Source organism: Chiloscyllium punctatum, chromosome 42 (assembly GCF_047496795.1).
Source record: "Chiloscyllium punctatum isolate Juve2018m chromosome 42, sChiPun1.3, whole genome shotgun sequence".
Lineage (NCBI taxonomy): Eukaryota > Metazoa > Chordata > Chondrichthyes > Orectolobiformes > Hemiscylliidae > Chiloscyllium > Chiloscyllium punctatum.
The window spans coordinates 12,439,846-12,465,071 of record NC_092780.1 but is presented as its reverse complement, the minus strand read 5'-3'; the positions used below and the strand labels follow the sequence as shown (position 1 = coordinate 12,465,071).

The 25,226-nt window shown below is 43.6% G+C and overlaps 2 protein-coding genes across 5 annotated transcripts in view; one reads left to right on the top strand and one right to left on the bottom strand.

Moving 5' to 3' along the window:
• The window catches only part of LOC140465737 (gasdermin-A2-like), a 64,547-nt gene extending 57,937 nt beyond the window's left edge, over positions 1–6,610 (top strand). For all 3 annotated transcript variants that reach the window (XM_072561413.1, XM_072561412.1, XM_072561411.1), the window contains exons 8-10: positions 904–1,078; positions 3,585–3,658; positions 5,128–6,610. In XM_072561413.1, coding sequence (XP_072417514.1) covers positions 904–1,078; positions 3,585–3,658; positions 5,128–5,352 — 474 coding nt within the window. In that variant the 3' untranslated portion in view covers positions 5,353–6,610. The remainder of the gene's footprint in view (positions 1–903; positions 1,079–3,584; positions 3,659–5,127) is intronic.
• Positions 6,611–10,158: 3,548 nt separating this feature from the next.
• rapgefl1 (Rap guanine nucleotide exchange factor (GEF)-like 1) overlaps positions 10,159–25,226 on the bottom strand; it is a 111,080-nt gene continuing 96,012 nt past the window's right edge. For both annotated transcript variants that reach the window (XM_072561410.1, XM_072561409.1), the window contains exons 13-17: positions 25,071–25,121; positions 23,104–23,191; positions 22,177–22,241; positions 18,504–18,558; positions 10,159–11,570 (exon numbers count right to left, since the gene is read on the bottom strand). In XM_072561410.1, coding sequence (XP_072417511.1) covers positions 11,446–11,570; positions 18,504–18,558; positions 22,177–22,241; positions 23,104–23,191; positions 25,071–25,121 — 384 coding nt within the window. In that variant the 3' untranslated portion in view covers positions 10,159–11,445. The remainder of the gene's footprint in view (positions 11,571–18,503; positions 18,559–22,176; positions 22,242–23,103; positions 23,192–25,070; positions 25,122–25,226) is intronic.

The following is a 25,226-nucleotide window of genomic DNA, read 5'->3' as shown; positions in this document are numbered from 1 at the left end:
CAACACCCCCACCTACGTTAGCTACAAGAGCTTCTTTCTTAGAAGCTCTCACTCTTTGCTTTTATGTTTGTTCCCAAATACTTTCATAATCACTTTCTGCCTTTTTATCAGCTTTTAAGTCACTTGTCTCTGATTTTGAAAGAATTCCCAATCCTCTGGCTCACCATTAGTTTGCATCATTTTGTATACCTGAAATTTTGATTGGGTACTCTCCTTGATTGCCTTTGTTGATAACAAGTGGCTCATCTTTCTCATCAAATCCTTCTTTTTGACTGGAATAAATTGTTAATAAGCATTAAGAATTGTCTGTTTCATGTTTGCCACTGTTCAACTACTGACATTCCCCTTAGTCTATTTTCCAAGAGACAATTCCAAGAGTCGCCAGGTTTATTCAAAGCTCGTACTTAAGTTGCCGGTGTTGGACAGGGTGGACAAAGTTAAAAATCATATGACACCAGGTTATCATCCAACAGGCTTACTTGGAAGTACAAGCTTTTAGAGTGCTGATCCTTAGTCAAGTTGAGGACATCTTCCCTTGTAATGCAGCCTTTTCTGGCCAAACTTTTAGTTTCTTCTGTTGTCTCACGTTTTGGTTCAGTTCTGGATGTGATTTTGCTCACCGAGCTGGAAGGTTCGTTGTCAGATTTTGCGTCACCATACTAGCTAACTTCATCAGTGAGCCTCTGGTGAAGCACTGGTGTTAGTAACTCGCCTTCTATTTATGTGTTTAGGTTTCCTTGGGTTGGTGATGACATTTCCTGTGGTGATGTCATTTCCTTTTGGTTCAGTTTTTGTTTAGTTAGAGTTCTGTGAATCTCCTTGTAATGTTTACCCATATTCAAACATCATTTTATTCGCGCGATGTTGGTCTTGCTCTCTTACTTACGCTCTTTTGTTTCCCAGCTCTGCGATGCCTGTGCAGGAATCGAGTATAAGCTCTCAGAATTGAATAAGTTGGATGATGAAGGAAAAGAATGTGCCGAGAAGCTGCTGAGCATTTGGAGTGAGGATCAGCTACAGAATGCAGGCGAGAACAAGTTGCTGCAAGCAGTCTGCTTTCTCATTGCAGCGTTGGAAGGTAAGGAGCCAACAAGCCAATATTCAACTTTGAATTATTTTGGAATGATGCAAATGAACATCATGTTCTTACAAAGACAAGTTGTACTGTAATTGTTATATTGCTGAACTGGAGGCATGGCCTAATACGCCAGAGAACAGGCATTCAATTTCCATCTCGCTGGCAGATTATATCTGAAAAATAAAAATGAGAGTGCCATTGATTAGGGTGGCACAGTGGAACACTGGTTAGTACTACTGCTTTGCAGCGCCAGGGACTCAAGTTCGATTCCAGCCTTGGGTGACTGTCTGTGCCTAGTTGCATATGCTTCCCCTTGTCTGTGTGGGTTTCCTCTGGGTGCTCCGGCTTCCTCCCACAGTCCAAAGATGGGCAGACCAGGTGGATTGGTCTTGGGAAATTCAGGGTGAGGGTACAATGAGTGGGATGTCCTTCAGAGGGTCAGTAGGACTGAAAGGGCTGAATGGCCTGTTTCCACACTGTAGTGGATTCTATGATTGATGTAAAATCCAATTAGTTCACACAGCCCCTTTTTGTGGAGAAAATTTGACCATTGTTATCTTTGGTCTGACTCCAGTATGATTCCTTCTGGGGTGCTCTAGTAAGAGACTTTGAGTTAGCTGTTAGAGGTCACAGAGCTGGGGATGAGCTCTGGTGGATGAAGATGGTACAAGGCAGATAAGGGTGGCAGACAATGACAGTGGATCCTCTGATAGGAGTAACTGTAAACAGCAACAACAGTGAGACACTTAGCTGTGTGAAACTATTATCAGCCCTAAAGCATGGTGTACTCACAGGACTCCAGTACGGGAATTAATGACAGCCTTGTCAATGACACGCATGCTGAGAGGATGAATTTAAACCTTTAACCCTGCCTAACTAGACAGGGCACAAGTCTGTCCCCGGCTTAAAGTCTTGAAATTTGATAGGCCCAATTTCAAGAATATTTTTCAGAAATCCATTAAAGCTCCTTGAACAGCACTTTAAAACCCCCTAGCCACTACTATCTTCAAGGACAAGTGCAACAGATATACAGGAAAAGCACCACCTGCAAGTTCCCTTCCAAGCCATTTACCATCCTGACTTGGAAATATATCGCCGTTCCTTCACTGTCACTGGCTCAAAGTCCTGGGATTCCCTCCCTAATGGCATTGTGGGCCTACCTGTGGCACATAGACTGCAGCAGTTCAAGAGGCAGCTCATTATGAAACTTGAAAGGGTTCAGAAAAGATTTACAAGGATGTTGCCAGGGTTGGAGAGTTTGAGCTATAGGGAGGGGCTGAACAGGCTGGGGCTATTTTCTCTGGAGCGTTGGAGGCTGAGGGGTGAGTTTATAGAGGTTTATAAAATCATGAGGGGCATGGATCGGGTAAATAGGCAAGCTCTTTTTCCCAGGGTAGGGGAGTCAAGAACTAGAGGGCATAGGTTTAGGGTTAGAGGGGAAAGATATAAAAAAGACCTGTGCAACCTTTTCACACAGAGGGTGGTGCGTGTATGGAATGAGCTGCCAGAGGAAGTGGTGGAGTCCAGTACAATTACAACACTTAAAAGGCATCTGGATGGATATATGAGTAGGAAGAGTTTATAGGGATATGGGCAAAATGCTGGAAAATGAAACTAGATTAATTTAGGATATCTGGTCGGCATGGATGAGTTGGACTGAAGGGTCTGTTTCCATGCTGTACAGCTCTATGACTCTATAACTAGGGATGAGCTTTAAATACTGGCCCAGCCAGCGCATTCACATCCCACGAGTGAATTAAGGTCACTTTTTTGTCCTGAACCATTTTTAAATTTGTTCTTGGATTGTGGGTGTTGCTGGCTGGGTCAGCATTTTTGATTGACTCTACTTGCCTTTGAGAAAGTGATGGTGAGATGCTTCTTGAACCACTGCAGTCAGTTGGCATGAGGCTGTTAGGAAGAGAGTTCCATAGTTGTGCCCCAACAACAGTGAAGGAATGGCAATCTCTTTCCAATTCAGGACAGCCTGTGTTTTGGACGGGAATTTACAGGTGTTCCTTCACTGTTGTTGGGGCACAACTATGGAACTCTCTTCCTAACAGCCTCATGCCAACTGACTGCAGTGGTTCAAGAAGCATCTCACCATGTTCCCATATATCTACTGCCTTTGCCTTTCTCGGTGGTAGAGAGCCATGCTGTTGAAGTAGTCTTGGTGAGGTGCTGCGCTGTATCTTGTGGATGGCTCGACGGTTCAGAATCCTGAGGAAGGGTTACACCCGAAACGTTGACCTCGCCACCTCCTGGCTTGTTGCTTTCTTTCAGCCTCCTGCTTGTCTACCTCGGATTCCAGTATCTGCAGCTTCTTCTTGTTTCCGACGGTGGTAATGGCATTACTTCAGGCCTTTGACAAAACTCCCTCTCAAAGTTAATGAGGAAGCACTTAAAATGCAGAAGTCATCACAATTACAGACATTTTTAAGAGGAAGTGTCAGCATTTCAGGATGCTGTTACTCTCGGACCTTTGCAAATATCTTTTTCTCTTTTTCAGATCTGCCGTTAGCAACACTGCAATTACTGGTCAAGAGTTTGAAGCTGCAGATTTTACCTCAGCAACTTGGCCTGGTAAGGAGTGAGCTGAGACTGAAAAGGGGGAGATAATTTCATTTGGACTAAGACACACCACCAAGTGCATTAAATTGGAAATACTGAACACTTCGGAATTAATAAAGGACTGACTAATTAATACACAAAATTAAAATGGGAAATATGGATTGTTCAGGTTGAATAATAGTTGATGGATATTATAAATAAATGGAAATGGAAGTATTGATACTAAGCACACACTGAATTAGACTCAAACAATTACTGAACTTGAGATAAATAAAAATCATGAATGAACTCCAGTTGGAACCTAAGTATTCAGAGGTGAATTCAAAGGGAAATAAGAATAATGTAGTGAACTATTCTGGGAATAGTGAAAACCTAGGAGTGAATTAAATTAAAGACAATTCACGAGGAGGAGCGATATTTGGATAAATTAATTGCAACAATTTAGCAAAGATTTAGAGACAGGGAGAATGAATGTGCTGCACTGCCTCTGACAGCAGGGGTGTCTCTTGAGAGAAGCAGTGTGAAGTTCTGAGCTGCCAAAGTACTGAATGGAAGCATTGATGGCAGCCATTGCTGGCAGCAAGATCTGAGCTGCCTTTTGGTGTCTGGCTGTGGCTATGTTCAGTGCAAAATGCAATTAAAGGCATTTGGCTGCATCCTTCATAACTAAAGTGCTAACTCTGCTGGACTACCTTACATGAATTGTTCATGCTCTGAGGGCACAGATTAAAATCCCAATTAATAATTCTCGATTTGAAAGCTAATCTCAGTAATAGTGCCCATGACACCATCATGAACCCATCTATTCTGCTGTCCTTAGCTGGACGGTGTCTCTAGACTCACAGCAAAGTAGTAGAGTCTGAAATGCAGGAAACTCCGTTGTATCAAATTACTACAAAATCTTCCCTGGAGCATCAGAAGCTGAGGGATGACTTATAAAATCATGAGGGGTGTAGATAGGGTAAATATACCAGGTCTTTTCCCTGGGGTGGAGGAGTCCAGAATTAGAGGGCATAGATTTAGGGTGAGAGGGGAAAGATTTAAAAGGGACCTAAGGGGCAAGTTTTTCACGCAGAGGGTGGTGAGTGCATGGAATGAGCTGCCAGAGGAAGTGGTGGAGGCTCATAGGATTGCAATATTTAAAAGGTATCTGGATGGGTATATGAATAGGAAGGGTTTAGAGGGGTATGAGCCAAGTGATGGGAAATGGGACTAGATTAATTTAGGATATCTGGTCAGCATGGATGAGTTGGACCGATGGGTCTGTTTCCGTGCTGGACAGCTCTATGACTCTATAAGGGTTAAAACCAGATGGCACTGCAGGCACTGCATGGACTGCAGTGGTTCAAGGTGGCAACTCACTGTCATGTCCTCAAAGGTAGTCAGGGATGGACAATGCCCACATATTGGCAAGAAAAGAAAAAAGGAACTGGGAAAGTGCAAACCTTTCATTTGCCTGTATTTTCCTTTTGTTTCTGAAGGTCACCAGTATCATCAATAAGCTGGAAGATACTCAGGTGGGCCAGACTCTGGACGTAGACACCAGCAATTTGTCGCGGGTTGCATTTGGAATAACTGCAGAGATCCTGAATGAAATTGGAATCCAGGTGGAGGGAGAAGCTTTTCAAAAGATGAGAGAAACGAGTCTGTGTGAACTGTCCATTGCTTTGTACTGTCTGGAAGCACTGAGCAATTATCGAGAGTGAACCCAGAGAGGGATAATACATAGATTTTTGTTTTTTGTTTAATTGTTGTAAAGCTCAAAGAAGATTCCCATGTATTTTATGAACACTCATTAATGCATGGCTTTGAAGCAATAATCTGAGCGTCTCTCACAGATTTTATCTGTCCCGAGAGATCATAAATGGCTGGACACTTTTTCCATTGTTCAGAAAGATACACACTAGTAAAGCAATCCACGAAAGGCAAATAGAACCAACCAGCTGGAAAAAAATAAAAGCACATCACCAGTAAAGACTCAGAGTCTGTCCTGGGAATTATATACCAATTAAAGTTCCCTCTCCCTCATCAACTCATCAGTTTTATTCCCTTCTCTTTCTCATATGCTTTCCCCTTAAAAACACCAAAATATTCACCTCAACCACCTCCACTTATAGCAAGTGTCTCACTCTCTGGACAAGACAAGTTTGGATTAAATTTCCAAGACTTTTATTGGAATATAAGAATAATTTGCAGTTGGTATTGCTGAAAAAAAGAAACATGAAGTGGACGTTCTCTGTCTTGCACCCATCAAGACCAATGCAAGAATGCCAAACTTCAAAGTGAGCAACAATTCTTATCGCATGGGAAAAGGGGAAAGGGTGCTGATTGGTCGCCCAATAATCCCCTCTCCAAGCTTCATTGGTTCTCAGTGTCGTGGACTGCCTGTTGTTGCAGCAAAGGCCGTATGATTGGCTGGCACCTTTGGCATTAGGAGATCATCTCCCAAAGGCGGCCACATAATGGTCAATAAATGCCTGAGGGAAAGTGGGCGAAGTGAAGGCTAACTTGCTCCTCATTTTTGTGCTTGGTCGCATTAATGTGGAGGGTGGGGAATAGGAGTTGGACTCAGAGTGAAGCCACCATGGGTGACCAAGGGCCCAACCTCCCAAATAACATTCAGCCCAGAAAGTACCTAGCTTTGCAGAGTTCCCAACAGTTGGAATACTTAGACTCTTCATTGCCCTTCAATATGGCTGATCAAGGCCCTCAAGGCACCCTCTCATTGTTCACTTCTTTAGGGCAGTTGGGGCTGGTTAATAAATTCTGACCTCCCGACTGATGCTTGCAGACCCATGAATAAACAGAAACAAAGTCAGTACAAACTACAGGGCTGGAGCAAGGACCCCACACAAACAGTATGTGATAGTGAACAATTATTTTTGTACATTTACATTTGTTATTTTGTGCATTTATAAGCCTTTTCCTAAAAAAAAGTAAATTATAAACCTTACTGTATTGAAACCATGACATAAAGATAGTCTCTTTTTCATTTTATGATCTTGAAAATCCCATTATGGAATGTGATAATGACCTTTCTTTAAAAGCATAAGACAAGGATGTGAAAAATATTTCTGACCTTAGCAAAAAGAAGTTACCTGACATCCATTGTAAATACAATGTACCAGGGTGCTTGTTCCATCAGGATAAGGGGGGCGGGGGGGGGGGGCAGGAGGAAGATTCGGCTAGTAACATGTTGTTGATCGGTCTGTGGAATAGTGTTCAAATGTTGACGACAAAGGCCTTCTGCTTGCCAACAACAACATGATTTGCTCTCAGGTGGCTGAACACCTTGTGGGTGTGAATGTTTGGTCAGCAGCAATTGGACCTCCGGAAAGGAGAGTAGTGTTCTTCCCCCGTGGCAAAATATCTTCCTCAAGTATGAAGAAAGGCAGGTTATTTCCCATCATCAGTTGCTTTATGCTGTGGCTTTTAACCAAGAAAAAAAATCAGAGACTTAATAATTTGTGAAACAATTGCTCTGTGCCTTCTACAGCAAGTGGAAGTATCTGGAGAAGGAAGATTGAGGAATGGCAGGATCTGACAAGCCAAAACGATCATCTCAGTGAAGCCTGGGGATGGGGACCATTGAATGGCCTTCCCAATTTTATCCTCTAATGGTTTTATTTGTATATGTATCTTTCTGTAGGAGAGCGTAGGGGAACGAGTTATATGTTGACAATTCATCAATGTTTACCCGTTCAGTTTATTTATGATTAGATTAGCTTAGATTAGATTCCATATAGTGTGGAAACAGGCCCTTCGGCCCAACCAGTCCACACCGACCCTCCGAAGAGTAACCCACCCAGACCCATTTCCCCTTTACTAATGCCCGCAATAGTATAGGCAATTTAACATGGCCAATTCACCTAACCTGCATATCTTTGGACTGTGGGAGGAAACCGGAGCACCTGGAGGAAACCCCATAATAACCCTTTTAAAGTACAGAAACCTGGTTCATGCTTCCTGTCAAGCTGAATTTCAAAGACAGGCAAACGGAGGAATTCGGAAAGCGTGCCATAGACGCATATGATTCTGACTTCTGAGACAATTTATTTCCAGCGTGTTCCCCCAGGGAGTCGTAAAAATCACCAAATTTCACAAGGGCGCCAAGAATTGAAAAAGGAAGCATTTGCATCATGAGCAATTGTTGTAAATTGATGGAGAGAAAGTGATAAAAGTAACTATTTCATATAAAGAACTGAGAACAAATGAGCCGCAGTGGAGTAAAGGGCAGGAATTTCTACTTGGCTGTGAGGTGGTGGGACTGGTGAGAAAAATAGACGTATTGAGAGGCACGCATGACTATTCGCTTCATTTCTGATGAAGAGCTTATGTTGGGAAACATTGATTCTCCTGCCCCTCAGATGCTACCTGACCAGCTATGCTTTTCTAGCACCACACTCTTCAACAGTTAGTCTAATTTTATGAAGTGTTTCCCACGACAGGCAACAATATGGAGAGGCCAACAGCTTAAAAGGTAAAGACAGGTAAACTCCATATCAAAGGCAAAATTAAAATACTGCACATGTAGCAATATGGAGTAAATCTAGCATGTACCCGAAGTACCCACGAGGCAGGAAGGAAGTGGTGCAATCTAAGGTCCTTAAATGATTATTAATTGACCATTTAAAGAGTTTTGATCACTGGCAAATCAAGAAAGCCATCAACAGATCTTCTTGCCCAGCATTTAAACCGAGGTGGTGAGAAGGGGTTGAATATCTCTTCAGGAAAGATAGGGCCAATTATTTCCCCTCCTTGCTGCTATCTCCAGTGATGGGAACATTCTCCCCATCTAATGCCAATCCCCAGTTTCCCTGAAAAGACAGTAGGTCATTCTCCTAGAACCACTGGAGTTATTTTCTGATGATAAGACCATAAGACCATAAGACATAGGAGTGGAAGTAAAGCCATTCGGCCCATCGAGTCCATTCCGCCCTTCAATAATGGCTGATGGGCATTTCAACTCCACTTACCCGCATTCTCCCCATAGCCCTTAATTCCTCGAGACAACAAGAATCTATCAATCTCTGCCTTGAAGATATTTAGCATCCTGGCCTCCACTGCACTCTGCAGCAATGAATTCCACAGGCCCACCACTCTCTGGCTGAAGAAATGTCTCCGCACTTCTGTTCTGAATTTACCCCCTCTAATTTTAAGGCTGTGTCCACGGGTCCTAGTCTCCTCACCTAATGGAAACAATTTCCTAGCGTCCACCCTTTCCAAGCCATGTATTATCTTGTACGTCTCTATTAAGTCTCCCCTTAATCTTCTAAACTCCAATGAATACAATCCCAGGATCCTCAGCCGTTCCTCATATGTTAAGACCATGATGTTCGGTGTTGCTCCCTTGGTTTGGGTGAGTGTTCCCGAGTTCTGGCCGGCGGCAATAAAGTACTGAGGATCTACCCTGCACAAAACCATGTTGCCTATCACTGATAAGCCACTTCCTTTCCAAATATAAATAAATTTTATCCCTCAGTACCTTGTCCAGCAACTTTCCCACCACTGACGTCAGGCTTACTGGTCTGTAGTTACCTGGAATATCCATACCACCCTTCTTGTACAGGGGGACAACATGAGCAACCCTTCTGTCCTCCGGCACCTCACCTGTGTTTAAGAATACTCAGGCCCCAGCTATTTCTTTTCTCTCCTCCCTCAGCAGCCTGGGATAGATCTCATCCAGTCCTGGGAATTTGTCCACCTTAGTATCCTTTAGCCTACCCAACACATCTCCCCTCCTTTTGTCAACATGATCTAGAGTAAACAAATTTCTATTTCTAATCTCAGCATTCATAACCTCCTGTTCCTCAGTGAACACTGATACAAAGTAATCGTTGAGAATCTCACCCATTTTCTCAGGTTCAACACACAACCTTCCTTCCTTATCCTGTACTGGACCAACCCTTTCTCTGGTTACCTTCTTGCTACTTACATAAGAATGAAAGGCCTTGGGATTCGCCCTAATTCTGCCCCTAAGAATGTCTGGTAAAGGTAGAAACATAGAAAGTAGGAGCAGGAATAGGCTATTCAACCATTTGTGCCTGCTCTGCCTTTCAATATAATCCTGGCTGATCATCCAATTCAGTTCGCTGTTCCTATTCTCATCCCTTTAGCTCTAAAGCAGCCCTGGTGGATATGAACAGGCTGGCTGGTAGTAGAAGGTATAATCTACAGAGATTGTAGCATTATAAAATGAAATTGGATAACTATTTGAAAAGGAGGAAAAGAAAATGGACTTGAAGTTAGCTCCAAATGAACAATTAGCAGTGGAACAATGGAGTAAATTATTTTTTTTGGACTTGAACTTCCATCAAACATCCTAATAACACAGCAAATACATACAAGAAGATTTCCACTGGCACCTTTAGAAAAACTAGATAGTCCCTCAAAGAACCCAATTCAGAATCCATTACAAATCCCAATATTATTTACAACTTTGTTTCACGTTCAGATCGTTCTTAGCCCCACATTCCTTTAGCTGAAGAATAACTTGAAACATTAGCCAAATCTCTAAAAAAATTGTTTATTCTCTTATGCATAATTTCAGTCTGATCTGTAAGTGCTTTCTTTACAAGTAGACAATAGAGATAATTCGATGAACACTACATATCTACACCCTGTAAACTCAAAATAAATCCAAATGAAGAAAGGCATTCTTTGTATAAAATTGAAAAAATTGTAAAAATTATTTTCTAAATGCAACATTGAAATTAAAAACTGATAAAAAATAATCAATCCATCTTATAGTACAACGAAATTCTACAGCAAATCAAATATGGATACAACTCTAAACATGTCAGACTGATGTGCAAATCTTCTCCTCCAATGGCACATCCTCATAATGCTCCACCTGTTGGTCGGGCATGGTGTTGCAGTTGTGAATTCCCAGATTAAAGGAGCAAAACAACAGTGTCCAAACACAAATGGATGCAAAGAGGGAATTTAAAAAATAACGTGGGGTGTATCCCTCCCTAGGAATCTTCAGGTTGTTCTTGCATCTTTCTTCCTGGTTCAGGGTGCCATCAATATAGAGTGAGGAGATAGTGTTCTGTCATCTGAAGTAGGCAATGAAGTGGGAGGTTTTATAAATGGAGGCACAGCTAATAAATATTTAAAACTAGGGGGTGGGGTGAAGGTGGGTAGTGTTATTACCAGTTGCTGGTTTCACATCAGGTATGATGCAATTGGCACACACGAGAGCCAGTTCATGCCACTTACTCTTTGCCAACAGAGGGAGCCAATGTCCTGGGTCTCTATCTATTACAGTGGTGTAAATACTGAAGGCGTTTGACTTAGATCTTCAGTTAAAGTGAATCATACGGGACACAAGCAGGAATGAGGATATTCCTGAAAAAGGCCCATACACAACACTCCCACTCCCTCTCCACTTACCCATCCTGTGTTAGTTAAAAGTGAACATTCTTTGAACATGCAAGTCCACGGTTTCGTTAAACGGAACATGTCAAAGGATAATAGTCTTAGACAGTTGCAGGCATTTAGTGCTCCCTGCTTGAAGGTCCTACATCAGTGCACATAATTCTTGTAAGAACACTGGGCACATACCACAAGTGTCCCTGGGCTGTAGCAGTCCAGTCTATTATACTGAACATGTCTGGAATAGGTCTAAAGCCAGTCCTCGTGGTCAGCTTATCGAGGGCACATTAACACATGGTCGGCGCAGCATCTCTTTTTGTAAGTCGGTGGCTCTACACAGTTACACACAGAGTTCAATCCAGCAGTGGCACAGCCACATACACTTCCAATGCCACCAGTGAGCATTGCAGAACACCCCATGGTTACGGGTCCTTGGGCTCCAGTCGGTAAGACAGGTCGTAAAGTAACTGCTGATTGTCAATCACGTGGAGCTGACGGACGTACGCCTTAATCTCAATGTGGTTTGCGGCCATTTCGGATTCCAGTTCTTTTTGAAACCAAAAGAAAAGCATGAATGTGAGTATTTTCAACACCAAATGGCTCGGTGACCATCACGGTTTATCTGGCTGCGCTCCTGCCTCAGTCAGGTTGTGGTTTCAATTCCCACTTCAAGAACCCAGAGCACAACATCTAGCCCAACACTCCCAGTGCTGTACAGAGGGAGACGCTGCACTGTTGCAGATGCCATTTTTCAGATAAGATATTAAACTGAGGAACTGTCTGCCCTTTCAACTGAATTAAAACAGTTGCATTGTCAACATTTTTTGACTACTTTTTACAGTTAAACTTATGGGGTGACTATTACATGGATACCATTTTTGAGGCACTGAAATTCATGCTGTATCATCAGCAGAAGTCCAATTGATCTCTAAACGAATGAGAGGAAAACAAATTACGGTAATTCTGAAAATCCGGTGTGGAACATAACAGCCAGCGGACTGGAAGACTGGGCGAAGAGCGGAACAACCGGCAGATTGGAAAGTTGGAGTGGGACGCGACGGCCGGCGCACAGATTCAATAAACATCGATCTGTTGTCTGTGAAGAACTAGGGTTGACTTTTACTTGAGGTATAGAGAAAATCACAGCATATTTGCTCAAAAATAGGGGGTCAACGTTTACATGAGATCAACTATTACTCGAGTATAACGATATATATCAAAGAGCAGCAGTATCCTAATCAACATTTATATCCTGCAGTCAACATCACTAAAAACACAGATTATCTGATCACCATTGCTACATGTTGTGATCATGTTCAACAGAACAATCAGGGATACCTAATGTGGATTTACTGTCCCCAATCCTTCTTATTGATCTTAGTCTGATACTAATTGCAGAAGGAAGCCTATGAAGACTTCAGCAGAAGAGAAGCTCAGTCTTATTGAACATAATAGATGTAAACCATTTTATAATATTTAATGGTTAATCACTTTACATTTGACTTACATGACAGGGTTTGAGAGACCTCAGGCAAGACTTAAGAGTAAAAATACATTATTATTTGCGACATAGAGTTTAACACTGAACTTGAACCCTGGAACTCACACACACACTGATTCATTCCTCCCAAGAACAATACCCTGAAGGGTACAGCTTATCTAGTAAGGCCAGTGAAACCTGACAGGTACTAAATACCTTACACAAGAATTATCGTATTGCTGTTTGTCAGAGCTTGCTGTGGCAGCTGCCTTTCCCTCATAGTAACTGTGACTACACTTCAAAAATATTTCATTGGCTGTGAAACAGCTCAGGAACCTGAGGTTATGAAAGGCGCTATAGAAATGAAAATTCCACTTCTCCATCCTTTCTTCAGGTGTGCCCCCCCCACACCCACAATATTCCTGGTGGCAATAAACTCAGAAAATTATGAGCTCTCTCTCTCTCAGTCTGGGCTGCTTTAATCGTTAAGGCTAATGCAATAGTGGGCTGGTCTCTCAGCAATCCCCAGGTCATGGACAGTAAATATCAGTTCCAGTCTCTGTTCCTATTTGCCATCCAGTTAACCTTGCTAGCATGTTAATGTATGGCGTACGGGGGATCTAATTGAAATATACTTTTGAAGGATGAGGGGGGAACTAATTGAAACAAACAGAATACTGAATGGCCTGGACAGAGTAGATGTTGGGACGATGTGTCCGTTAGTAGGACAGGCTGGGACCTGAGGGCAAAGCTCTAAAATAAAGGGAAGATGTTGTGGTTCTGTTCGCCGAGCTGGGAATTTGTGTTGTAGACGTTTCATCCCCTGTCTAGGTGACATCCTCAGTGCTTGGGAGCCTCCTGGGAAGCGCTTCTGTGTTGTTTCCTCCGGCATTTATAGTGGTTTGTCTCTGCCGCTTCTGGTTGTCAGTTCCAGCTGTCTGCTGCAGTGGCCGGTATATTGGGTTCAGGTCGATGTGTTTGTTGATAGAGTCTGTGGATGAGTGCCATGCCTCTAGGAATTCCCTGGTTGTTCTCTGTTTGGCTTGTCCTATAATAGTAGTGTTGTCCCAGTCGAACTCATGTTGCTTGTCATCTGCGTGTGTGGCTACTAAGGATAGCTGGTCGTGTCGTTTCGTGGCTAGTTGGTGTTCATGGATACGGATCGTTAGCTGTCTTCCTGTTAGTCCTATGTAGTGTTTTGTGCAGTCCTTGCATGGGATTTTGTACACTACGTTGGTTTTGCTCATGCTGGGTATCGGGTCCTATGTCCTGGTGAGATGTTGTCCGAGAGTGGCTGTTGGTTTGTTTACTGTTATGAGTCCTAGTGGTCATAGTAGTCTGGCTGTCAGTTCAGAAATGTTCTTGATGTATGGTAGTGTGGCTAGTCCTTTGGGTTGTGGCATGTCCTCGTTCCGTTGTCTGACAACGGAATGAGGACATGCCACAACCCAAAGGACTAGCCACGTTACCATATATCAAGAACATTTCTGAACTGACAGCCAGACTACTACGACCACTAGGACTCATAACAGTAAACAAACCAACAGCCACTCTCAGACAACAACTCACCAGGACATAGGACCCGATACCCAGCATGAGCAAAACCAACGTAGTGTACAAAATCCCATGCAAGGACTGCACAAAACACTACATAGGACTAACAGGAAGACAGCTAACGATCCGTATCCATGAACACCAACTAGCCACAAAACGACACGACCAGCTATCCTTAGTAGCCACACACGCAGATGACAAGCAACATGAGTTCGACTGGGACAACACTACCAATATAGGACAAGCCAAACAGAGAACAGCCAGGGAATTCCTAGAGGCATGGCACTCATCCACAGATTCTATCAACAAACACATCGACCTGGACCCAATATACCGGCCACTGCAGCGGACAGCTGGAACTGACAATCAGAAGCAGCAGAGACAAATAACTATAAATGCCGGAGGAAACGACACAGAAGCGCTTCACAGGAGGCTCCCAAGCACTGAGGATGTCACCTAGACAGGGGACGAAATGTCTGCAACACAAATTCTCAGCTCGGCGAACAGAACCCAACAACGAGCACCCGAGCTACAAATCTTCTCACAAACTTTGATAAAGGGAAGACCTTTAGGAATGGAGAGAAGGAGAAACTTCTTCAGCCAGAGAGTGGTGAATCTGTGGCCTTCATTGCCACAGAAGGCTGTGGAGACCAGGTCATTGGGTATATTTAAGATGGAGATAGATAGGTTTTTGAGAATCAAGAGTATCAAGGGTTACGGGGAGAATGGGGTTGGGAAACGTATCAGCCATGATTGAATGGTGGAGCAGACTCAATGGGCTGAATGGCTTAATTTCTGCTCCTATGTATTTTGGTCTCCTGTCACCCCAACGTCCTTCAGAACTTAGCCTCTCCTATTCAGGTAACAGCTGGAATTGGAGTGAGACAACAGCCATCACCTTCAGCAGTGGCGTATTTGTCACATCATCTCCAATATTACAGACCTATTGACTTTTCAGGTTCTTGTAAGTGGAAAGTATAGGTGATCTGATCAGTAAGTTTGTGGATGACACCAAAATTGGAGGAGTTATGCACAGTGAGGAGGATTGTCAAAGGATATAGTGGGATACAGATAGATTCCAGATTTGGGCAAAGAAACGGCAGATGGAGTTTAGTCCGGACAAATGCAAGGTGATGCATTTTGGAAGATCAAATTCAGGTGTGAATTGTATAATAAATGACAAAAACCCTTAGGAAAACTAACATACAGAGGGATCTAGATGTACGAGTCAACAGATCCCTGAAAGTGGCAACACAGGTGGATACTGTGGTCAAGAAGGCATAGAGCATGCTTGCCCTCATTGGCCGAGTCTTTGAATGTAAACATTGGCAAATTATATCGCAGTCGTACAAAATTTAATGGGACCATCTTTGGAGTATTGTATGCAGTTCGAGTTAGCACACTACCAGAAGGACGTCGATGTTTTTGAGAGGGTGCAGAGGTGGTTTACCAGGATGTTGTCTGATCTGGAGGTTTTTAGATATGAGGAGGGGTTGGATAAACTCAGATCATTTTCACTGGAAAGACAGAGGCTGAGGGGGCAACCTGACAGAGGTCTACACCATTATAGATAGGGTGGGTAGTCAGAGGCTTTTTCACTAGGGTGGAAAGTTCATCTACAATTCAGCACAGGTTCAAGGTGAGAGGGGGAAAAGTCTAAGGGAGAAATGAGAGAAAAATCTTTCACACACAGGGTGATGGGCGCCTGGAACACACTGCCAGTGGAGATGGTGGTAGCAGGCACATTAATAATGTTTAAGGTGTATCTTGACAGACACATGAACGGGAGATAAACAGAGGGAGAGAAACCATGCCTGGGCAATAAGTAGGGGTCTAAATAAGGATTAGGAATTGGCATGGTTTCGGTGGGCCAAAAGGCCTCTTCCTGTGCTGTATTGTACTGTTTACTTTTCCAAGATTATTTCCTGATAAATCACTGTTGCTGGAGTTCATGACTCCTCACATACTGAAGCAGTCTGTGATTGAATGCAACAAAATCTGGGCAATATCCAGGTGTGGGCTGACAAGTGACAAGTAACATTAATGCCACACAAATGCCAAGCAGTGACGTTCTCCAGTGAGAGAGAATCTAATCATAACGCCTTGAGACTCAACGTTGTTACCATCACTGAATCCCCCACTTTCAACATCCTGGGGTTACCATTGACCAGAAACTCAACTGGACTAGCTATATAAATACAATAGCTGCAAGAGCAGGTCAGAGGCTGGGAATACTGTGGTGAGTAACTCACTTCCTGACTCTCTTAAATCCTGATGTGGGGTGCTGGTGTTGGATAGGGGTGGACAAAGTTAAAAAAAAAATCACACAACACCAGGTTGTAGTCCAATATATTTAGTTGGAAGCACAAGCTTTCTGAGCGCTGCTCCTTCATCAGCTAGCTAGTGGAGCAGGATTATAGGATACAGAATTTAAAGTAAAGATCATAGTGTCATACACTGACATGATATATTGAACAAACCTAGATTGCTGTTAAGTCTTTGATCTTTTAGAATGCTTTGCAGGTTTTGATTCATTAATATGTAAATCCCAGAACTTCCCTACTTTGGAAATAGAACCAATCTGACTCAAGGATGGAATACAGACAGACTCTAACCTCACACCTTTAATGCATTGTCTGAGCTGAGATGTCACTTTTTTTCAGAAAATCTTATGTTAACTCGGGAATGTGAGAGAAGTTCTGGGATTTACATATTAATGGATCGAAATCTGCAACGTATTCTAAAAGATGAAAGACATAACAGCAAGCTAGGTTTGTCCAATATATCGTGTCAGTTGTGTGACACTGTGATCTTTTGCTATAAACTCTATTTTATGATCCTGCCCCATTAGCCACTGGTGAAGGAACAGTGCTCCGAAAGCTAGTGCTTCCAAATAAATCTGTTAGACTATAACTTGGTGTTACGTGATTTTTAACTCTTAAACCCAGTTTACCATCTAAAGTCGCAAGTCAGTAGAGTGATGGAATACTCCCCACTTGTCCTAATAAGTGCCGTTCCATCAACAATTAAGAAGCTGGACACCATCCAGGACATAACAGCCTGCTTCACTGGCACCACATCCAGAAGCATCCACTCCTTCAACCACTGACGCTCAGTCGCAGCAGTGTGTACTTAGAAACAAGATGCACTGCAGAAATTCACCAAAGATCCTTAGATAGCCCCTTTCCAAACCCATGACAACATCCATCTAGAAGGACAAGGGCAGCAGATACATGGGAACACAACCACTTTCAAGTTCCCCTCCAAGCCACTCACCATCCTGACTTGAGTTGAGAGTGTGTTGCAGAAAAGCACAGCAGGTCAGGCAGCATCCGAGGAGCAGGAGAATTGGCTTTTCAGGCATAAGCCTGTCATCTGGAATTCCTGATGAAGGACTTATGCCTGAAACGTAGACTCTCCTGCTCCTCGGATGCTGCCTGACCTGCTGTGCTTTTCCAGTACCACACTCTCAACTCTGATCTCCAGCATCTGCACTCCTCACTTTCTCCTACCATCCTAACTTGGAAATATATCACCATTCCTTCACTATTACTGGGTCAAAATCCTGGGATTCACTCCCTCAGGGCATTGTGGGTCAACCTACAGCACATGGACTGCAGTGGTTTAAGAAGGCAGCTCACCACCACTTTCTCGAGGAACAACTAGGATAGGCAATAAATGTTGGGCCAGTCAGTGACGCCTATATCCCATAAAAGTGAATTTAAAAACTATGTGATTGAGCTTTGCACCGATCTCTTTCAAAATGCTGGATTGTTACCATCATGGGGATATGGTACCATGGTGGTTATAACACTGGTCTAGAAACTTCAGATTCTTGTGTCAAAGCTCACTGCACGAGTGGAGAAATCTAGTCATTTGTGAGCTGCTGCCAGATTAAATGGTTCTTGTAGCTACTGTATCTATATAGACAGTCCAATTGAGTTTCTGGTCAATGGTGTCCTCTGGTTGTTGACTGTGGGGGATTCACTGTCAGTAACAACTTTGAATCTCAAGCCATTATGGTTAAATTGCTACATGGTTGCAAACACTCAATTGGAGCACTAATGACTTCCAGGAAAGGGAAGTTGCCACCTCTATCGGGTTGAATTTGCTCTCACCTTGAGTATTTGTGATCTATTCAGTCACTACTGCCTTCTCAGCTCAGAATGGCCTTAGCAGCATAAACCATACCCTGAAAATGAGGAGTTCTCTGAGAAAGCAGCCCCTTATCTCAACGTCAAGCATACTAACCTGCATCTGGCCCTGGACAAATCTTAGTCCCTCCAACAGAAAGAGATAACCCACTGGCAGAATTATTTACTTTGAACAAATCTAATGAATGACTTCACATCGCTATCCCTAAGGGTGACATCTATTGTTTCTTCTCAAGTTAACAATCGCGTGACATTGCAAAAGCAGTTTCCTTAGTTCTCTCCATTAACTTACCGAGTGGGGTACTTCGATATTTCCTCATGGTCCGCACTGCATTGGCCACCATGTGCTGTAAGAGAGGAGGAGATGGTTGACTAATGAAAACGATTTTGCAGTGTACCAAGAAACAAGACACTGTTCTCACACCTAATTACACTTCAATTACAGTATTCTTGTACATAACGGTTTTCCAGTGCCTTACCAGACTGTTTCCTTTTGTATTTCTATGAAGTGTCCTGGAATGATTAGCCATATTAAAGGTGCCATAAAAATGGATATTGGTGTTGTAAGTGAATTTAGGCTTAGTAGCCCACCCTTTACTCATCTGGTGCTCCGCTACTCTGAATTGCCACCCATCAGCTCATGCACCACAGTAACCCAGCCAACCCCTCACCCTCAGCTGGGGGCCTGTTACCTCAGTTGGGTGGGTGTCTGGTTTGAGATACAAAGTAACATCAACAGTGCAGGTTCAATTCCTGCACTGGCTGAGGTCACTATGAAGGTCCCACCTTCTCACCCGGAGGTGTGGTGACTCTCAGGTTAAACCACCACTAGTCGTCTCTCTCTCTCTCTCTCTCTCTTTAATGAGAGGGCAGCGCTCTGGGATTATGGTAACTTTCATCATCCGCCACACGCAGGCACTCTCTTCTTCAAAAGGCAGTGGAAGCAGAATCATTGAATAGTTTGAAGGCAGAGGTAGAGAGATTATTGCGAAGTCAATGGGTGAAAGGTTTCCAGGGGTAGGCAGGAATGTGGAGCCAACAGGTCAGCTATGATCTTATTGAATGGTGGAGCAGATTTGAGGGGCTGAATGGTCTTCCAACTAAGGTTGGAAAGCGATTAAAGAAACCCACAGTCCGCAAAATCATAGGGAAACTTTCTGTCGCAAGTTTGCATTATTGCTGCACCACAGCTCACCAGAAATGCTAATAGTCCACAAATGTCACAATTTACACAGCAGTGAATCTGCCATTTGACGGCAGTGTCAAAGTTTATAAGTCATACACAATTCACTTGCAGCATTGATCATCACAATGTGACATTTGGATGCAGTTTTAAGACACATCATAGCTACCTGAAAAACACAAACATGATGACTAGCAGTTGGTTACTGTTCTCATGACTTTCAAGTAGTTTCAGGTGCCTCAATGGTGTCATCCATTTTGCTCAGTAAATATAATTGTAAGATTCAGATATTTCAATGTTAGAAGGAGCTGGGTGCAATTTTCTGAAATACGCTGCCTAGTGATATCGTGGTACATCATTCAAGGTTATGATTCTTTTGGGATGGTGCAGTGTGCTGGAACACTGTCCCTTTGTATAAAGAATGGTGCAGTGTGCTGGAACACTGTCCCTTTATATAAAGGATGGTGCAGTGTGCTGGAACACTGTCCCTTTATATAAAGGATGGTGCAGTGTGCTGGAACACTGTCCCTTTGTATACAGGATGGTGCAGTGTGCTGGAACATTGTCCCTTTGTATAAAGGATGATGCAGTGTGCTGGAACACTGTCCCTTTATATAAAGGATGGTGCAGTGTGCTGGAACATTGTCCCTTTGTATAAAGGATGATGCAGTGTGCTGGAACACTGTCCCTTTGTATAAAGGATGGTGCAGTGTGCTGGAACACTGTGCCTTTGTATAAGGGATGGTAAGATGTGCTAGAACAATGTGTCTTTGCATAAAGGATGGTGCAGTGTGCTGGAACACTGCCCCTCTGTATATAGGATGATGCATTGTGCTGGAACACTGTCCCTTTATATAAAGGATGGTGCAGTGTGCTGGAACATTGTCCCTTTGTATAAAGGATGGTGCAGTGTGCTGGAACACTGTGCCTTTGTATAAGGGATGGTGAGATGTGCTAGAACAATGTGTCTTTGCATAAAGGATGGTGCAGTGTGCTGGAACACTGCCCCTCTGTATATAGGATGATGCATTGTGCTGGAACACTGTCCCTTTGTATAAAGGATGGTGCAGTGTGCGGGTACACTGTCCCTTTGTGTAAAGAATGATGCGGTGTGCTGGAACACTGTCCCTTTGTATAAGGGATGGTGCAGTGTGCTGGAACACTGTCCCTTTGTATACAGGATGGTGCAGTGTGCTGGAACATTGTCCCTTTGTATAAAGAATGGTGCAGTGTGCTGGAACATTTTCCCTTTGTATAAGGGATGGTGCAATGTGCTGCAACACTGTCCCTTTGTATACAGGATGATGCAGTGTGCTGGAACATTGTCCCATTGTATAACGGATAGGGCGGTGAGCTGGAACATTGTCCCTTTGTATACAGGATGGTGCAGTGTGCTGGAACACTGTTCCTTTGTATAAGGGATGGTGCGGTGTGCTGCAACACTGTCCCTTTGTATACAAGATGATGCAGTGTGCTGGAACATTGTCCCATTGTATAACGGATAGGGCGGTGAGCTGGAACATTGTCCCTTTGTATACAGGATGGTGCAGTGTGCTGGAACACTGTTCCTTTGTATAAGGGATGGTGCAGTGTGCTGCAACACTGTCCCTTTGTATACAAGATGATGCAGTGTGCTGGAACATTGTCCCATTGTATAACGGATAGGGCGGTGAGCTGGAACATTGTCCCTTTGTATACAGGATGGTGCAGTGTGCTGGAACACTGTTCCTTTGTATAAGGGATGGTGCGGTGTGCTAGAACACTGTTCCTTTGTATAAGGGATGGTGCGGTTGCTGGAACACTGTCCCTTTGTATAAAGGATGGTGAGGTATGCTGGAACACTGTCCCTCTGTATACAGAATGGTGCAGTGTGCGGGTACACTGTCCCTTTGTATAAAGGATGATGCAGTGTGCTAGAAAACTGTCCCTTTGTATAAGGGATGGTGCAGTGTGCTGGAACACTGTCCCTCTGTATATACAGGATGGTGAGGTGTGCTGGAACACTGACCCTTTGTATAAATGATGGAGCAGTTTGCTTGAACACTGTCCCTTTGTACAAGGGATGGTGCAGTGTGCTGGAACACTGTCCCTTTGTGTAAAGGATGGTGCAGTGTGCTGGAACACTGTCCCTTTGTATAAGGCATGGTGCAGTGTGCTGGAACACTGTCCCTTTGTATTCAGGATGGTGCAGTGTGCTGGAACACTGTCCCTTTGTATTCAGGATGGTGCAGTGTGCTGGAACACTATCCCTTTGTATTCAGGATGGTGCAGTGTGCTGGAACACTGTCCCTTTGTATTCAGGATGGTGCAGTATGCTGGAACACTGTCCCTTTGTATAAGGGATGGTGCATTGTGCTGGAACATTGTCCCTTTGTGTAAAGGATGGTGCAGTGTGCTGGAACACTGTCCCTTTGTATAAAGAATGATGCGGTGTGCTGGAACACTGTCCCTTTGTATTCAGGATGGTGCAGTGTGCTGGAACACTATCCCTTTGTATTCAGGATGGTGCAGTGTGCTGGAACACTGTCCCTTTGTATTCAGGATGGTGCAGTGTGCTGGAACACTGTCCCTTTGTATTCAGGATGGTGCAGTGTGCTGGAACACTGTCCCTTTGTATTCAGGATGGTGCAGTGTGCTGGAACACTCTCCCTTTGTACTCAGGATGGTGCAGTATGCTGGAACACTGTCCCTTTGTGTAAAGGATTGTTTGCTGTGATCCAGTTTGAATTTTGTTCTCTAGATTTACGATCATGCGTGCTAGAATGTACAAAGCAATACTCACCATCTTCTCAAAGTTCACCAGTTGATTCAAGAATGTTTTGTTGCCCTCATGTATGAATGTCATATCTGTAAAGATCACCAAAAATATATGTTTAAATTATGCAATAATTATAACTACCTGAAAACAAGTGTTGATTAATTCAGAAGTTCTACAAATCTTCCCCAGGCAGAGAAAAATTCAACACATGGCTTTTCAATCAATCTATAACCTGATATTATTTCTCACATTGCCTTTTCCCACAGCCTCTTTTCCTCTCATTGTTCTCTGTGCTTTCTATAAAGAGCTCCCAGTGTACTTTTTATTTCTACCCATACAGACAAATGTGCAAGTGTTCCTCAATCATTGGAAGTTATGCTAATCTGCCTGGCTCTATGTATTTCTGGTGAACATTGACCCTTCAGACCTTGAGGTTTAAAACCATTGAGTTCTCCCTGTACTAGGAAACACAGTAGAAGCACTCATTGAGAACCTTTACACATGCTCAAGCCACTGTTGAAGGGACATCTGGCTGCTTCGATCATTTGACTGCTGTATGATGTCTTGCCATTGAGAGTTTCCCTGCTCCCACAGCAAAGGAACAGTTCCGTAGTCAATGGGCCATCTCCTGGCTCCATGCCATTTCTTACACATTTTTAAACGTAGTATTCACAGGATTTACCACCCAGACCTAATTGCTCTTTGAGAAGGTGTGCTGTCTTCTTAAGCTGCACAGCCCATGCAGTGCAGCGACACACACACACAATGCCTTTAGGGAGGGAATTCCAGGATTTAGGCCCAGCAACAGTGAAGGGAGTGCGACCAATTAGATGGTTCTTTCAAAGGGCCATCAAAATCAAAGTGGGCTGAATGGACACAGCCACTGCTTTATGATTCTATGAAACAAAGCTATATATAGCACTCGATTCCAGTGAGTGTTAAGAGTTTTACCTTTTAGCAGCAAGGGAACAAAAGGAATAAGTGGAGGCTTCATTCTGGCGATGGCGTCTCTGTAGGATTTATGGTTACGTGAGGGATCCTGGTAAAAAAAAAGTGAAGGCATTCAGCCATTAGGTACAATGAAATCCAGAACAACCAGCGTGAAAGAGCTACCTTCCTGATTATCAGACTGTCTTTTCCTGGTACAAAGCTTTGCATTCTGTCACAGGTCAACAGAGATTGGTTTGTGCAGTTTGGACCTGGAGTGAAGTCCAGCCAGAGAACAATGGAATGGTTTCCCCTATGTAAAACAGGGAAACCACTTGCCTTGTGGAGGAGGAGGAGAAAGTACCAGATGTGCGTGTAAATATTTCACTAAATGTGGTCCAATGACAATGTCCACTCAATGGGAGGCAATGACATAAGCCTCCATACTATTCAGAAGCTGACAGATTAACATCAAAATAAAAGGCAGCGGGCGCTCCTTCCTCTTCAATGGATCAAGGAATCAGAGAGTAAAAGCTTACCAGATGGCCCCAATCGTATCTGGGGAATTTTAGAGGGGGAGCCTATTTCAAAAATTGACCATCGCTTGTTACCCCTAAATCAGGCAAGCCCATGTTGAGAACACTTCATGAAGGATGCCCAGGTTTAAGAGTGCTGCCCCTCTCAGGACAAGAAGTCCCACCTTCAAAGACTGCTGGCTACTCTGATTGGCTGGCAGCTCTTATAGACCCAGTAGTGCCACTGTACGTTGTGGCAACTGTTGGGATTGGAAGGAGTTGTGAGAAGGTCTGAAGATGTCTTCTTTTGGATTAAAGCTGAGGGGCTTCTGATGTTAAAAATGTAGGCTTTCATTACTAGAAAAATCTAGCTGTCCCATGGCTACACTCCACAAAACACCCATTTAGTTTTACACAGTCTTTCTCAAACAGCACAGAAACAGACCCTTCCCTCTAATCAGTCCAAGCCGAACATGATGCTGAACTAAACTGGTCCCACCTGCCTGCTCCAGGCCCATGTCCCTCCAAACCTTTCCTATTCATGTATCCAACTGAATGTCTTTTAAACTCAATTGTACCGCCCGCCACTTTCTCAGAAAGTTCATTCCACACACGAATCACCCTCTGGTGTAAAACATTTACCTCTTAAGTCTTTTTAAAATCTCTCTCCTCTCTCCTAGGGAAAGGATAACTACCATTAACTCTATTTCCACCTTTCATTATTTTATAAACTTCTATCGGATCGCCTCTCAACCTCCTACCCTCCAGCAAAAAAAAAGGCCAAGCTTTTCCAGCCGCTCTTTAAGGAGGAGCTGAGGGAATTGGACAGGTAGACATTGGAGACCCCAGTGAGAGTGGGGTTATAAACGCCACAGGGTCAGGAGGTAACACAGAGTGAGAAGGGGAAGGTCTCACAGTACCTCCTTTGAGTGTGATTTTAGCAGCACAGAGGACTGTTGGTAGTGAGCATACATTAAGTTCCATCCTGACCTCTGCTGTGAAAGTTGTCACACTGGCTTTGCCCAGCCACAATACTAGTATTTATTACTCTGCCACAGTATTATTACAACACAGCAGAATGAGAAGTGCAAGCGACCATTCTTTGATGACTTAAGGGTCTCAGTGTTGAGATCATTACTGGACACAAACAGCAAGACCCCCAGCATCAAACCTGACACCTTATTTGCACCTTCCTGAACATGGGGGTCAAGTCAGGAGCTAGGCAGGAAGACAGAGACCTGGCCACACACTTATCTCATCTGTCACCATTCCCTGGCTTCAGATAAGCTGGTGGAGGGGCCATAAAAAGCACCCCCGTTTACAGGAGCCAAAGGACTCCTGCTAACTTCCTAGCAACGCTGGTGACCATGTAGCATCGGGGTGAACGCCTCGTTCCTGGTGAATGAGCTAGACCAGGAATTCCTCAACCACTGAACCAGACTGTCTAACCCAGAGTGAGGGCAGTTTGCTACTCACCGTTAAGCTCTCAAATTTCTGGAACAGCTTTTTGCATTTTGCAGGCAGTTTCTGTAAAGCAAACAAAATAAAATGAGAATGAAAATGGTTTGACTTCAGATAGAAATTAGAAACTCAGTTAAGAAGAGAGAGATTTCGGAGGTTTGTAGGATTTTT